At 36.5% G+C, this 17532-nt stretch overlaps 1 protein-coding gene across 1 annotated transcript in view; it reads left to right on the top strand.

Moving 5' to 3' along the window:
* The window catches only part of LOC107734258 (cadherin-23-like), a 236996-nt gene that overhangs the window by 177280 nt on the left and 42184 nt on the right, over nucleotides 1-17532 (top strand). Inside the window, exons 17-24 of the mRNA XM_016546172.1 lie at nucleotides 696-808; nucleotides 1032-1139; nucleotides 5808-5997; nucleotides 6747-6892; nucleotides 7583-7802; nucleotides 7883-8035; nucleotides 9497-9610; nucleotides 11485-11633. Of these exons, the coding sequence (XP_016401658.1) occupies nucleotides 696-808; nucleotides 1032-1139; nucleotides 5808-5997; nucleotides 6747-6892; nucleotides 7583-7802; nucleotides 7883-8035; nucleotides 9497-9610; nucleotides 11485-11633 (1193 nt within the window). The remainder of the gene's footprint in view (nucleotides 1-695; nucleotides 809-1031; nucleotides 1140-5807; nucleotides 5998-6746; nucleotides 6893-7582; nucleotides 7803-7882; nucleotides 8036-9496; nucleotides 9611-11484; nucleotides 11634-17532) is intronic.

Below are 17532 nucleotides of genomic sequence, written 5' to 3' on the forward strand. Positions count from 1 at the left end.
GGGGCTTCATAAAAACAGGAAATGATCAGCGCGTTTCTCAGAGAAGGGACAATAAAAGTAGAGGTGTGGAATAAAGGTAAATTATGTGAAAAATAATACGTTTTTTTTTAACGAAGCATTAACACATGTTAGACTGCACCCCATAAACACAATCAAGCTTAGAAAAAAACCAGTGAACCACCCCTTTAAACAGAAATGTTTAATTCTACATATTATATAAGGCATATTTTAGTAGTGTTTACTGTGCAGTTTTTACGTGGTGCCAAATAAACTGAATTTGCATGTGCATGAAGATATTATGTATATTAATATGGCCGGCTGCGCGCACACTTTACGTTAGGATTCTTATTGAACTGTATATTGAAAACACATAAATAAGTGCTCTCATTCTTTCTCACTTAGTATAGTTATAGTAATTATTATAGATTTCCATTTCACAAAACAATTCTTTGTTTTGAAAACTTTTTCAACAGGTTTCAAATACTCCAGGTAGCCCCGCCCCAAACTGATGCCATTGGTTGATTGAACGTTTTTATGTGTGGACCACTCAATCAAAATTGCAACTTTAAATAGATAGAAACAACAATATTACTATGTACATTATCAGTTTCAGTTGAAACTATCTTCAGTCTCATCCAGCTGCCTGGAACAGGTTCATGTGTGTCTGAGCTGAATATGACCGTATGTGTATGTAGGAGAGATCACCACCACAGCTCTTCTGGATCGAGAGATGAAGTCCGAGTACATTCTGATCGTAAGAGCCGTTGATGGAGGGGTGGGACCACAGCAGAAAACCGGCATCGCTACGGTAACGGCTGACTCTTTGATCCACCTCAGACAAACGACATCAACTATGAGAGCCACTGCATATTACTAGACAGAAGAATTGTTTATTGTGACTATTATCATTAATAAATGTAATTACTTATTGAAATTGGGTGTCTATTATGGGTGTCTACTGTTCATCATATTTTAAAGCAAAGTCACCCGAAGCAATGCATTATTATGTTGCGTGCATCTGTCCACTGCAGGTGAACATCACTATTCTGGACATAAATGATAACGCCCCCATGTGGCGAGATGAGCCGTATCAAGCGAATGTTGTGGAGATGAGTCCCATGGATACTGACGTTATTACTGTGAGTGCACTGATCTGACCTTTAACCTCTGCACTGACCTTTTGATCTCAGACTGACTTATAAACTATAGACCTGACCTTTGACCTGTACATGAAGGTTGCTAATGATACATTCATGTTTTAGTTCTTCTCAACCATCAACTTATACACAAATATATTAATAACTGATTTTTTTTTTTTAAGCAATATGTCCTCAGAAATGTTTTTGACAGCTTTGTATGCAGATCAGCCTGAAATTTAAATACTTTTTTAATGATAAATTTCCCTCTCTGGTGCAGCTCTCAGATCTCATTCTCCATTCAGTGTTTGGGTGAAGACATCATCAGTGAATCATGGCTTAAAATTCAGTCTGTTCACAAAAAAAGAAAAAGTATCATATGGCTTTTATCTTTATTCTTTAATGGCGCAAAGTTCCCCTTTTAGAAGTCTGGTTAGACACCAAAAAGACTAAAATCCCATCGTATAAGACGTGTATCGATTACTGTAGATGAAATGATAAGATACAGAAACAGTGGCAGTTTTGAAGCAGAGGTTTGATCCTAATGTCAGCAGGTAAACAGTTAGTACTATTGATTTTGTGAGTGTTAATGTCTTATAGTTTCTCTTTGAGTCAAATCCCCACTGTACCCAGAGGTACAAGTTTCCATCTCCTCTCCGTCTGGAGAAAACCCCCCTGTCCCTGCCTTTGATCGGCTGCAGTTTTGCAGTTGAATTCAAAGTGGGCCCTCACCTCGGTGTCCTTGGAACGTTTTACAGAGATTTCTATATGCTCATATTATTCTACTGCTTGAAGTATGTGAAAAATCCCATCTTGAGGGGTTTTCCCTCCTTTGGTGAATGAATAAATTATTTCCTATGTTAATGTCAGTCACACCATCTCTACTTTGAGTCTCATATAGCTAGGGACGATTTAGAACTGGCTAAGTGTTTCCAAAATCTTAAACTGCCATATGATGGACTATTTTTGATGCATTTCCATGAGTCAGTGTTCACAGGGTTATCAGTCTACCAGGAAACAGCATCATGTTTACCAGGTGGTGAAGTGTGTGATTTATACAGCACTAGCAGCATCAAACAGAATTGCAATAATTACTGTTTTGATGACGAAATCATTAATTAAACTCATAAATTCATGCAGTTTGTTGATTCATTTATGTCAAACTAATTACATCACCTTTAAGGAAGAGCTAGTCTATTGGATTGAAAGATTAGTTGCATGGCATCAAATCTTTTTAAAGACATTTTTCTTTGAGGCAATTAGTAAGTCACATATGCAGACACAGTTATATGAAATATTCAGTTTTTTCTAAATACATTTTCTGCTACTTTTAAGGATTGACTGCTATGTCATTATTTAAATGAACTACAACTTTGTTACTCACTTTGTTGCCATTACTGTAGTATCATTGATTTCAGATTTACGTGCCAGTAAATGTAAATAAACTAGACTTTTGGCTATTGGCATATACAGTAGGCGTTGCTTTCGGCTACTGCATGGTGAGTTTTAAGACATTAAGGCATTATTTTCTGTAAAGCTGCTTTGAAATAGTATAGATTATAAAAAGCTCTATACAAATAAAAAACACTTGACTTGAAAAGCTGGTCCAGATTACAGTTTATTCTGGCCAAGAACCACCCACTTAGACAAGAGAGACCATCTGACTTGCTTTTTCTGTGGTCAATTTTACCACAATATTAGACCAGAAATATTATTAAAAACAAAAAATGTTTATGGACTATGCAAGTAGAATTTCTATCAATCCAGACGTGAAAAGTGTTAATTACTCCATACATGTAACTCAAATCATAGCAGAACATACAGTTCTGCTTGTGAATTTTCAGTTTGCATGTGCCTCAAACACAACTCTTAATATATATATTTTTAAATTTATTGCCAATAACCTTTAAATTTCATTATAAGGTAAGCATTCATCAGCTATGTAACAACAACTTTGAATCCGAGCGGACTGGTGCACGTCTTGTTGCATATAAGTTGGTGGTTTCAGCCAGATCTTGCCATTTTTGCATGTGGTTCATCAGATAATCTAAACTGTGGGCAATATCTGTGGCCATGGCATCTGAGGAAAAAGTGAACTAAATGCAAACTTGATGGTTTCACAGTATATTGGAAACACTGTTGAGTTTATGACGTGGGTTTAGTGTGTGTTCAAGTTAAATGTGGTCAGGCCTCTAGAAACTGTGGACTTCAACCCTCTGTTTATAAATGTTTAGGTGTTTTATTCTGGCTCTGTCTTTGGCTAAATATGCCCCTGATTGTCCGTTAATTAACAAGCCAGTCCTGAACTTCATTAGGAGGTTCCGATGGCTAATTAAAATGTAGCCCAGAGTCAAGTGCATACTTGATTACCCTGCTGGACACCGTGCAGGAGAGAGAGAGAGAGAGATAAAACAGAACAAAGGAAGAAATGGGTGGATAATTTAAATCACAGAACAGTGGATGTAAAAACCACATGTCCTGAAGCGCGTTTGACTTCCACACTCTGGTAGGGGTTCTGAGTCCATCAATCCATTTACTGGGTCAACACAGTGGTATAATGTGGTCTAATCAACCCTTTAAAGTAATAATAATTCATCAAAAAACACAGTTTTCGTCATCATTTACTCTCTATCATGTCAATCCTTTTATCTGATGTTTAACAGAATTCCCAAGCTATTCTTTTTCATACAACATACTGTACACTACTGTTCAAAAGTTTGGGGTCAGTAAGATGTTTGAAAGAAGCTCAATTAAGCTTAATTTATTTGATCAAAAATACAGTAAAAACAGTAATATTGTGAAATATTTTTAAGATAAAAAAATTTCTCTGAGTATATTTTAAAATGTAATTTATTCCTGTAAAATAAAATATTTAGCAGCCATTACTCCAGTCTTCAGTGTCACATGACCCTTCAGAAATGATTCTTTGATGGACAGAAAGTTCAAAATAACTGCATTTATTTGAAATATAAATCTTTTGTAACATTACAAATAGGGCTGGGTATCGATTCAGATGTCCCGATTCGATTTCAATTCGCAAGCTCTCGATTCGATTCGATTCTCGATTTTTTGATTACATTCAGTGAATATAGTTTTAATACAAATGCTATTGATATTTCTAAAAAATGAACAGTAAACATCAGTTTACAAATGGTGAATTAAAAAAAAGAAAATAAGAACCACATGCCTGTATTTTAAACCTATTCTTTTTTTTTTTGTATAGGGTCCTTTTTAAACAATAGTAGGGCCCTATAAAATGTTCTTAATTTTTCTGGAAATCAGATGAAGGCAAACAAAGTGCTGCACAACAGAGGTTTACTATTAAAATTAAAAAGAAAACAGATGTGATTATTCCTTTTTAAACTGAACTTTTATTTTGACGGGTTGCCGTGAAGAACTTGCAGCTGCTGTGTATGTGATATGACGGTAGATTTCTCAAATGAAACGCTAAAATGCTAATGAAGTGACTCTCAGAGCAGCTGGAGATGACATTCGTGTTCATATCATCATATAGTGAGACGGCAGAAGCTGAAAACACCGCGAGCGTCATCCGCTCTTTAGTATGTGTGTAGTAAACAAAACTGCACCGCCCATCCGTCATTCATTTATTGCGGAAATCATGGCGCCTTATGCGTGATATCAAATGCTTCCGCAGATTTATAGTATTACTATAGCATTTCACCTGAGCATTGCGAATCACGCGTATGGCCATGATAAGCGCTGAATGAATGACAGGCTTTCTGTTGTAACATCGCGCAAGGTCATTTCGCAGCTTTTGAGAATCGATATCGAATCGAGTCATTTTAAAAAACGATTAATCGAAAAATAGATTTTTTTTTTGCCCAGCCCTAATTACAAATGTCTTTGCTGTCATTTTTGATCAATTTCATGCATCCCTGCTGATTTTCTTTCCCAAGTTTCTTTCTTTGACCCCAGATTTTTTAATGGTAGTGTATACAACATAAGAGACTATTTTCATGGAATCACAGTTTAAATTTCAGTCTGTTTCTCACACAGCTTTTATGTGACTTCAGAAGACTTTAAATACAGGTCATATGGAATACTTTTATTATATGGTGCTTTTTATAAGTTATGAAGCTTGACAGCCCCTTGTCATTGGATATGTCCTTAAAAAAGCAAAGTGGACTTTATGCAATGCATCTCCTTGTTGCAGTGTTTTGAAAACGCTGCAGTGTTTCAAACTTTTCAGGGGAATCGGATAGAACACATTTTAACATTGCAACATCACATATATCGCCTTTAAAATTGTCTGTAAACATGCCTGAGTAAATGCGTGTGTGAAATGTCCCCCTCAGAGTTCAAATCAATTAGATAAACTTTACATTAGACCCATGCTGTACATCATCTGTTTAAACTCCCTCTAATCAATGGAGAACACAGTTGTCTGGTCCTTCCTGTTTTAATAATTAAAGACCTACAGATCCTTTGTTCTCTAATGACCAATTAAGTGATTTTCAGTGCTTCTCCACCAGCACTGTGAATAATTGATTGGCTCTTTAAAAAAAAACAGCCAGGGTTTTAGACAGTTATGCCCGGTGCATAAATCTCCCATCATGCTGTTCTGTAGGGAGAGGTTTGGTGTGATTTAATTTCTGCGCCTCAGGACTCTGTTTTGTGCCTTAAGACTAATTTTTATTTTTCTCTGCGCAGGTATTAGCGGTGGACCCTGATTATGGTGATAATGGGATGGTGGTCTACTCTATAAATCCAGGGAACCCCTTTTACACCATCAACCGCAACACCGGGAAGATCCGCACCAGTGGGGCGGTGCTGGACCGAGAGAGTCAGAACGCCCGCTCCGCACAGCTTATGAGGACCATCATTGTCTCTGCTACCGACCGTAAGCAACTCTCACCTGTCCCATAATGCCTCACTCTCTCTCTCTGAGGTCACAATAAAAAGAATTTTACAGTCGCCAACTTTCAGTTTCTTTATTTCTGGACCATCTAGCCTGTCTAGTCTGTGTTCAGAATATCATGCTAGCATAATGGTCTTACCAATTGCAGTATGCAAACTTTCTGTATTACATACACTACCGTTCAATAGTAGTCAAATAAATTCATATTTTTATTAAGCAAGGTGTTATATTGTATTAAATGCGCTACATTTATCAAAAGTGAAAGTAAATACAGAGATTTTATTTATATATATTGACTTTTCACAAACTTTTAATTAACCAGAATTAATAGTAATCATCTCTTTTTGTCATGTTTTTTTACCCATTATTTGATCAGACTTACGGATTCTGATACATATTTAGGCAAAAATCTTTTTTTTTTTTTTTCAAAATTCATATATTCCCAGATATCCAGAAACTGAAACATATATCATCCCAATATTATTATTAATCATTTCACTTACTCGTGGCTAATACTCCATTCCAATTGTTTTGTCTGTCACACCAAAATGTTTGCTTCTTCCTCAATTAGTCTGTTTTGAGGATTAGTCTGAGTTGTGTTTGACAATATAAACTGACATTTCAGTATTAAGATTTTCTTCCCCCTCAGTGGATCTAATGACTAGAGAAAACTCAAAGAAGTTGTGCAGTAAAGTATATAAGTATTCTCTCTGTTGTGCTGCCCTCCTTAGTTGGGACGCCTCCACTGCGCTCTTCAGCCAGCGCTACAGTGTATGTGAACCTCCTGGACCTCAACGATAATGATCCTGCCTTTATCAACCTCCCATTTGTCGCTGAAGTACCAGAGGGGCTTCCCATTGGATCATCTGTGTTCAGGGTTAGCATTTGATTGGTTGAAGTCTCTACAAGGACCAGGAGTGCACTGATTAAATATTCAACAAGACCGGCTTTTCATTTAGTATGCAAGGGGACCTGGGTTCAAATTCTGATATTAAAATGTGTTTTTGAAATAAACCAAGCAAAACTGCTACTTAACTTGACAGCCAGAGATCTCCAGGCATTTTAACTTTATGGAAAGGAGTGGATTTGACATTTTGTCAATAACTCGCTTTGTAGGGGAAAGTCATCCTTTCAGCCTTACATAGAATGATCATAAATATTATTTTTATTATAAATCTTTGCTTACGTTTAGTTACATTACAGTTCAAAAGTTTGGGTCAGTGAGTTTTTTGGTCCTACTTTATATTAAGTGGCCCTAATACCTGTGTACTTACATAGTAACTAGATGTGTACGTAGTATGTAACCACAGTGTAAGTACACATTGTTACATAGTATCTACAGCTGTAATGTTTGTGTAACTACACATATGTAAATAAAGTGGGACCAAAATATCTTATCAGTAAAAACTTTGGAACACTTTTTGCACTCAAAATCAACTTGGCATAAAAATCTGAGGAGTCTTGTACCACTTTTGGGGTCATCTTTGATTTAATGCCAACTTCTAGTGAAGTTCTTGTAATGAAACTGTCCTGTGCTCTGCTGCCCCCCGCTGGTTTCCTCCCTCAGGTGCAGGTGCAGGACCCTGATGAAGGTGAAAATGGTGCGGTAACCATGGCGCTTCAGATGGGGATGCCACGGCTGGACTTCAGGCTCAACACCACCACAGGGGTCCTGGTTTCCACCGCAGTGCTGGACCGCGAGCAGATCGGCCAGTATTATCTGAGGATTATTGCGTATGACGCAGACCAGTTTCCTCGAACTTCCACGAGTACTCTCACTATCACAGGTACATAGCAGGATCACTGCCCCGCTGTGTTTAGATGCAAATGCTACATCATCTTGATGTCTGTCACTCTTTCTGTGCAGTTTTGGACATGAATGATGAGACGCCAACCTTCTTCCCCAGCATGTATAACGTATCGTTGGATGAAAACGTGCCCCGTGACTATGTGGTGGTCAGACTGAACTGCACGGATAATGACGCGGGTCTTAACTCAGAGCTCAGCTATTTTATCACAGGTCAGAGTGCAGAAGGTCACAGATCAGAGGGTGCGAGTGAGTTTGTGCTGATGGAGCAACACTGTGGGATTTTGGTTGGGTCTGCTGTCAACAGATGTGAAGCTAAGGCTCTGTTCCAAAATCCAGTGAGCGGCCTACATACAGTAGACAGCATTTTAAGAAGAATTGTGATGCATTGCGATGAGCTCAGTGGGGAAAAGATTATTTTAAGTGACAGATGAAGCACATTCGGAAGGGAAAAGTATATTCATGTAGTTAAATTGCTTAAAAATTCACAGTTTTACCAAATATTTGTGTTGTGCTATATATTTTATGCTTATTAGAAGAGCACTACTTCATTATCTTTGCAAAAAGTATTTACTAATTTACTAAATAAAATTCACTAATTTACTAAATATTTGTGTGCTATGTATTTTGAGCTTATTAGAAATGTTTTACATTATTATCTTCACGAAAAGTATACTTAAATTGGTTAAAAATCACTATTTACCAAATATTTGTGTGCTATGTATTATCTGCTTATTAGAAGAGCAACGTTATCTTCACAAAAGGAATTCAAGTATAGTTAAATTGGTTAAAAATTGACTACTTTACCAAATATGTGTGTGTGATTTGTATTTTATGTTTATTAGAAAATTACCATATAATTATCTTTACAAAAAATATTTTAATATAGTTAAATTGGTTAAAATTTCACTAATTTAGTCAATATATGTTAGTGATATTTTATGCTTATTTTTTGCTACATATTTTATGCTTATTAGAAAAGTAATTATCTTCATGAGAAGTATTTTAATATAGTTAAAAAATATATATTTGAAACACTAATTTACCAAATATTTTTGTGTGCCATGTGTTATGCTTATTAGAAGATTACCACATCATTATTTTTGCAAAAAGTATTTGTTAAATCAATTAAAAAAGCGCTATTTTATACAATATTTGCGTGTGCTATGTATTTTAAGTTTATAAGAATCTTCATGAAAACTATTTAAATATAGTTGAATTGGTTAAAAATTCACTAATTTATTAAATAATTGCGTGTACTGTGTATTTGTACATCATTACCTCAAATTAAAAAAATTCACAATTTTTACCAAATATATTATATAATATACGTATTTTATGCTCATTAGAAGAGTACCACATTATTATCTTTGCGAAAAGTGTTTAGGTGTAGTTAAATAGATTTCACTGTTTTGCCAAATATTTGTGTGTTGTGTATTTTATGCTCATTAGAACAGCACTACATCATTATCATAGCAACATGCTAATGCCAAACTCCATTGAAATCAATTGAGGAATGCTGTTTGTATGACAACACAATACTAGCACATTCAAAATCAGTCAGTTATGAGGTTCTATTATAGTTAGTATGATGTCTTTTGAGGCAGCACACAAGAGATTTAGAACAGAGCTGAGATGTGTGATTTCTTAGTCTGTCTTTGTGTGTCCCTATAGCTGGGAACCAAGATGGAACGTTTAGTGTGGGTTTCCGGACTGGAATAGTACGGACTGTGGTGGGTCTGGACCGCGAGACTCAGGCCTTGTACAGGCTAGTGATTGAAGCGATTGGTGAGTTTCATATAGAAAGCAACTGGTTATGCATGTATGCGTGCACATGTGGTATGATCTGCTGCAGCTTCCTGTCTAAATGACTTTGAGTTTAAAGCAAGTGTTGTGGTTTCCTGTTTGACTTGAGTGCATTTAGAAATACTGCAGCTGTTCTAATACCTGTTTAATGAGTTTCAACTAAAATATGCTGGCCACTTTTTTCAATACAAGTATTATGTCAAATACATCATTATTCTTATCTGATTATAAATGATAATTACGATGAAATGAAATGCATGTTTTGGAAGACCAGAACACATGACTCTGGGAATATTTATTTTTTACAGTGATTCAAGCACAAAGACTCTTCCAAGTCATTTTACATACAAAAATGTATTTTTAACATTTTTAACATAATGAGTAGTTTAGTCATGAAACTCTAGATGGCGCAGGCTGATGGGTTGTTAACGTAACTGATGATATTCAGAGAGTTAAACGACTGGGCACAATCTGATTGGTTCATGCTGCATATGCAGCCAATGAGCTTACTGCCTTGCATTTATATGGCTGGCTAGCATTCACTAGAGATTCCTGCAGCGCGCTTTTAGAGTTCTCTGAAACCCTCCACCTCCCACAGCTCCACCTGTATAGATCTGCTACGGGTTATTTTATATGCTATTTGTGCAGCAGCAGTATGTCTTAAATATTCACGGCACCGTATCGCCGTATGCATTGGCAGTAGCAAGTTCCTGTACTTGCTTGCAGCAGCAGCAATAATCTACAACTACAGCAATAACCAACAGCAGCAGCAATTCAGCAGCAGCGTAGCAGATCTGTTCCGCCAAGACCAAATACATTAACATTGTCATATCCATCACCATGCTAAAATGTTCAGAGAGTTGTCATGATTAAAAATTTTTTTTTAAATAAATAATAAAGTCTTAAGTGTCAATCATCTGAAAGCTGAATAAATAAGCTTTCCATTGATGTATGGTTTGTTATGATAGGACAATATTTGGTCGAGATAACATATATTAATTTTAGCTAATTATTTTACTTTATCTTATTGTTTTAGTTCTCTGTCTTAACACATTTTACACCAATACCAGTGAATTTGGTAAGCCAAAGCGAGTCAAGGCTTGTCTTCTGTGGGTCTTTTGTATGTGGCTCAGGCCAGTTTTAGCACAGTCAGATGGTATGCTGTTGCTTGGTACAACTAATGTTTATTTAAAAATGACTACCATGTAGGACCAGTGAAGATATGAGTCATAAAGACTGTATTGTGGCAGTGTTTTTATGTTGCTATCAGGGTTCCCACGATCATGCAAAACCTATAAATATCAGGTATAATATCAATTAAAATGCATATAATATAAATTAGAAAAATAAAATATAATTATATAATTTCGTTTTAAGTATACTAAAACATTCCAGCTAGGATACCAGCTTTTCTTGAGTCTAATCTATGTAAAATAATTGTAAAAAATCCAGTAACACTTTAGATTAGGGAACACTATTCACGATTAACTAGTTGCTTATTAACATGAATATTCCTAGCATATTATCTGTACTTCTAAAGCACATATTAATGCCTTATTCTGCATGACCATATTCTAGACCCCTTAACTCTACCCAATACCTAAACATGACTACTACAACAACTTCCTTACTTACTATCAATAAGTTTATTGAGGGGAAACTCTTTAATAGTTTAATATTTAATTTGTGTTCCCTAATATAAAGTGTTACCAAAAATCCTTATCCAATCATCCTGAACAACTGGAAACATTGTAGAAATTAATTGGTCAAGCTTGATCTTTGAACTGTATTTTATTTGTACTGCGAGCAGGATTTCCTAACTGTATTGGCCAGACTGTTGATGGTTTTCTCCATAGATAATGGTCCAGCGGGAAGTCGGAGGACAGGAACAGCTACAGTATATGTGGAGGTGCTGGACGTCAATGACAACAGGCCTATATTCCTCCAGAACAGCTATGAGACCAGCGTCCTGGAGAACATACCCAGAGGAACTAGTATATTACAGGTACACATGCTCATATTCACAATTCACTCTGATATATAAAAAGAATGCTCATGGATATATATATATATACAGTGGGTACGGAAAGTATTCAGACCCCCTTACATTTTTCACTCTTTGTTATATTGCAGCCATTTGCTAAAATTTGATATATAAAAAGAATGCTCATGGATATATATATATATATATATATACTTTTTATTCCAATAAACAACAGCAGAACTATCACAATACTGGTATTATGAAGTAGCACATGAGGGTGTATGATTGTTACATTGTGTTTGTCTGTAACAATGGTAGCATTATCACGTTTTGAGTGGTTTTCTGTGAGGTCATGTTCTGCTGTGCTGGAAAACCATGACAATCTCTAGGCTGGCAACAAATACCATAATAGGGTAACCATGACGACGCTTTAAAAGTCCTAGAAAGCCAGCAGAATCATTTCAGATGACTAAATAAAGGGCGTTTTCATTTTCAAAGGGCTTTTAACCTCTTTCCATATGTTGAAGTTGATATTGAACTGTTATTGAAGTTAGTTTGGGGAATATTCCATCTTTAATATGCAAAGCTTTGTTTTAGTTTGCATGAGTTTGCTGTTGCGGAGTAAACCGGAGTCACAGTGGCACAACAACAGTTATTTGAAAAAAGTAAAAATTTAATTTGGACACTTAAAGCACACTTTAAAAAACACTAAAAGTCACAAGTACAGTATTTTAAGATGACACAAACACACTTTTTTCCAGCAAAACATTTTACAAAAATAAGTTTTAAATGATAAAACAATAGATATACTGTTCAAAATAAAGATTTTATGGCTGTCAAACACAGTGTTGGGTGTACTGCATTACTAAGTAATAAATTACTCAAATTACTTTTCCTTGAAAAAGTAAAGTAAGGGATTACTCTTAATTTTCTGTAATATAATTACAGTTACTTCCTATGTTATTGCATTAAATACTGTATAGACTATAGAACAATTTTATATTAATCAATTGTGGATTTTAATGTAAACTTCTCCCTTTAAATGCTTTGGTCAGTTCAAGAGTAATTATGCAATTTTGTATTATTAATTTATACTAATTAATAATTGATATGGCATTTAGAAAGTAATAAGTAATGCAATACTTTTTTAGAGAGAGTATTTAGTACATTAATCTAATTAAACTGTTGAAAATGTCATTTGTAGCTAGTAATTAATTACCTTTTTAGAGTAACTTACCCAACACTGGTCAAATCCGTAGAATAAGCCAGTAGTTAATGTGAGCACCAGTTCTACCACAATTTGTCTATGAATGCAAAGTGGTTTGCTGTTTTGGTTTCTAATGCTGTGACATTCAGGCATTTTTAAGTGTGCTTTAAGTGTACACATACTCTTGGGGCTACATACGTGCAAATGAATCAGAATTTCCTCTAAATAAATAGAAATGTTGTTAATGCCCAGTCAGAATGGCCACCATTACTCAGAAAGCACCTGGTCTTTGCTCATCCAGGTCATGTCTGTTAGTCTCCACAGCAATGTGATGTAGGCAATGTCCAGCTGTTTATAGAGTTGCGGCCACCGAATGGTTGGATTGTTGAGTCACGTCTTGTTTTGTTTGGTGTGAATGGTGAATGAAATGAGTTGGCTTGTCTCTGTCAGTGCTGATAGCTGGGGTCACAGTTTCTGTTCTCATGTTTGCAGTGATTGTGTATGTATGTGCACTTATAGACACACTCCAGGGGCCAGTTGCATAAACTTAGCCTCTATGTTAAGACCGTGTCTTAAGAGCCAGTTTGACCAACTAGCAGTTAACCAAGGGGTAATCAGTCTTATATTTTGGATTCAGCTTAGACTAATCTACATTTTTATGTAACTGAATTTTACAAATTTTGACCAGTCTTAAAGAACAAAATTAGATGACTAACTTTTAAGACTAGTCTAAACCTTTTATGCAACCGGCCCCAGATGTGAATACTGTTTCCATAAAGTTTTAACACACACATGGAGAGTGTTATCTGTTAGCATGGATTATATATGAATAACATGGTTTCTGGCTGTTTAAGATTCTGAAGCAGCATCCAGTGTTATTTTAGAAATATATATATATATATATATATATATAAGTAAGCTTCACATGCATCCTTCATGGAAGAGGTACAGTAATCCCAGAATGCAATGCATTGAGCTCAGTGACAATGGCAGACAAATGGATAGAAATGCCAATTCTAAATACATTTAATTCAATACATGGAATTACAGATGAAATAGTCAGTTTAAATTCGATGAAATCGTTTTTATTTCATATTTGCTTGCTATGCATTTTTGTGCTTATTAGAGAATCACATCACAAGCTTAGCAACAAGCTGACAACTCTTTTGAAATCAATTTGGAGTCAAGTTTCCTGTGGCGTACATAGTTGTTGCCTATGAAATGCACTTTAAATCAATCATCTTCTAATCACTTAGAAGGCTGCTGCCTATGTAGATACTAGATAGCAAGACAGCTCACTAGGTGATGCAACAGAACTTATATCTCGGTGGAATACTGCAGCAGAGCCGGTATAGTAATATATGTGTGGGAGTCGTTTGTCTTTGACCCTGCGGGCGACATCGACCCTGATTGCTTCCTGCTCTGGGCTACGTATGGCTGAATGGGTCTTCTGAAGGCCGGCGTGGAGGAAAATGACTGCCTCATCGAGCCCAAACGCTTCCAGAGCTTCAGCTGGGGCTCGCTGGACAGAGTCTGGCCACACGAGAAACCGTCTGCCGGACCGCAGTCCCCATCCACACCCCAGGACCCTCCTGACGGGCAGCCCACCGCTAGAAAGGTCACAAAGCCCCCGAATAGAACGAAGAGACACATGATGATTATGATGGTCGTGAGGGGATGGTGAAGATCCAGAGGTGGAGACGTCGGGGAGACCGGAAGTGAGAGATTAGAGAGGGACAGATTGAAGGAAACATCCATGTCAGCCTGGATCTGTAGAGATGCAAAACAGGAAGAGTTAAATCTGGGTTAAGTGGAGCGTGTTTATAGTAAAGATGTAGGTGTTTTTGTGATCCTCTGGGTTCAAGCTTGTGCAAAAGTGTGAATGTGTGCTTGAGCAAGATGCATACAAGATGCCAGGATGTGGTTGACAGGTGTGTGTGTGTGTGTGTATGCATGCTTAAAAAGAAAAAATCTCTTTAATATCTCAGTTGTTTCTCTTAGGCGGCAAAGAGATGGAGAGTACAGGGACACTTTATTTTGAACCAAAGGCCTAAAACATCTTCGCAAGTATGTGAGCGCAAGCGCTACGATCTTATATGTGTCATAGTGGTCCGAAATGTGTCGTAAACCAAATTATTATGCAATTCAAGTATGCGTTTCATTCTCACAAGGGGAATCTTTTTTTTTTTTGGGCCAAAAAAAAAGACCTTAGTATCAATACTGTATAGCGTCAGGATTTGTAGGAGTAACATGAAATGAAACAGGTCATGAAGTCTCCTGAGCAGTGACAGAGCAACATCTGAGCACATTTTCCTCTAGGTACAGAGCAGTGGTTTGTGGTGGTGGGATTGCACACCTACACACACCTTATCATCATCACCATCTAGCAGCTCTACACATGCTGCTCCGAGCGCTACTCTGCAAGACTATCAGAATGACTGAGCGATTTCTCTAAAGAAATGTCAAGAAAGGTCAAAGTATAGTGGATTTATATTGCACTATATTGATTACAGATTAGCGAGAGTCTCTTACTCTCTCTCTTTCTCTAACACACACACACACACACACACACACACACACACACAGACTCTAAGGTCAGGAAAATGTACACAAGTGCATAAACACAAGCACTTCTAGCTGCACCTACAATTGCGTGCATTGTTGTGTTTGGAAATGTGCCATACAGCAATTCATAGAGCAACACAAATATGCATAGCATTCTCGCTTCTCAACATCATCTTTCACCGTCATTTTGCTTTTGCAGATCAACTATTGTAATGGCTGAGCTACAGCTGGAGGGGAATCTGTCTGAACTGCAGAAAGTTATTTGTCTCAATTTCCAGTCAAAATATTTAACAATCCTTAATACATAATAAATTTACTTGAGAAACAGACCTGCATAAGATATTAAGGCTTGCCTTCAGTGAAAGTGTCTTTAATATGAGCTTCTTTTTTTTTTGAGTGTGTGTGTGTGTGTGTCTTGCACTGGCAAAATTTAAAAATAAGTGAAAAAATAAGGCAAAAATGCAATTGCATTTTGTCTCACACTCTTATTAATATAATATAAGGCATATACATTTATCTTGTTTTAAGGTCTTTTAAAGGTATTTTTAATGGAAAAAGACTAATTAAACACTAACTAAGAAGTCATTTTTTCGCAGTGTATGCAAGTTAGAGTTAAACATACTATCACAGTAGCAGTGGTTGTCCAGTCTTGATCCTGGAGGACCACAGTCCTGCAGAGTTTAGTTCCAACCCCATTTAAATGTCTGAATCAGCTAATCAAGGTCTTCAGGATCACTAGAATCTTCCAGGCAAGTATGTTTCGGGCAGGTTGGAGCTGAACTCTGCAGGACATTGACCCTCCAGGAGCAGGATGTGCTCCTTACATGTTAATTATGTACAAACAGATAAATGCATTCATGCATCTGTTTTTTTTTACTACTTATGTCGAGAACAGTATGTTTCTGGTCTACACCGCTCCCATAAACACACATTTGAAATGGCATTTGACATTAAAAATGTTGGTGCCCCACTAAGTGAGCAGTCAGATGTGAAATGTGGTCAGTTGGTTTTATTTTTTATTTTTTTGAAAGCTAATTTGGGTCTGTTAAAATAACTCTCAATCCATCTGAAACACACACGCGCACACACACACACACACACACACACACACACACACAAACTAAGAAGTCATTTTTTCGCAGTGTATGCAAGTTAGAGTTAAACATACTATCACAGTAGCAGTGGTTGTCCAGTCTTGATCCTGGAGGACCACAGTCCTGCAGAGTTTAGTTCCAACCCCATTTAAATGTCTGAATCAGCTAATCAAGGTCTTCAGGATCACTAGAATCTTCCAGGCAAGTATGTTTCGGGCAGGTTGGAGCTGAACTCTGCAGGACATTGACCCTCCAGGAGCAGGATGTGCTCCTTACATGTTAATTATGTACAAACAGATAAATGCATTTATGCATCTGTTTTTTTTTTAGTACTTATGTCGAGAACAGTATGTTTCTGGTCTACACCGCTCCCATAAACACACATTTGAAATGGCATTTGACATTAAAAATGTTGGTGCCCCACTAAGTGAGCAGTCAGATGAGAAATGTGGTCAGTTGGTTTTATTTTTTATTTTTTTGAAAGCTAATTTGGGTCTGTTAAAATAACTCTCAATCCATCTGAAACACACACGCGCACACACACACACACACACACACACACACACACACAGTGTAGCACCCAAGTCACCAATTACTCTGCCTCTCTGCTCCTAAATGTCAGCATGTTAAATTCTGAGCACACAGAGTGTGACTTGAAAACACATTGAGACATGAAATTATTCTTCATCTTAAATGCCACAAACAGGCTGAAAAGGCCACTCAGACGAGAACTATTGTTAGTGAAACACTTCATTAGTTACCACTGTATGGATCTGCTGAAATGTATTCATGCACTCTTCATCACATTTAGGCTTTGCTCAAGCAGGCAGCTAATATTAGTTTTTCTATTTTAAAGTGAATTTTTGTAAATATATTTCAATGAGAACAGTCAGAATAGAAATAGTTTTTTGTTTTAATTTGTGTTTTTGTTTCAAATTTAATTTAAAATAACTTTTCTATTTGATATATTTTAAAATTTAATTTATTCCTTTGATGCAAAGCTGAGTTTTCAGCATAATTACTCCAGTCTTCAGTGTCACATGATCCTTTAGAA

Source organism: Sinocyclocheilus rhinocerous, unplaced genomic scaffold (assembly GCF_001515625.1).
Source record: "Sinocyclocheilus rhinocerous isolate Xijiao unplaced genomic scaffold, SAMN03320098_v1.1 scaffold730, whole genome shotgun sequence".
Lineage (NCBI taxonomy): Eukaryota > Metazoa > Chordata > Actinopteri > Cypriniformes > Cyprinidae > Sinocyclocheilus > Sinocyclocheilus rhinocerous.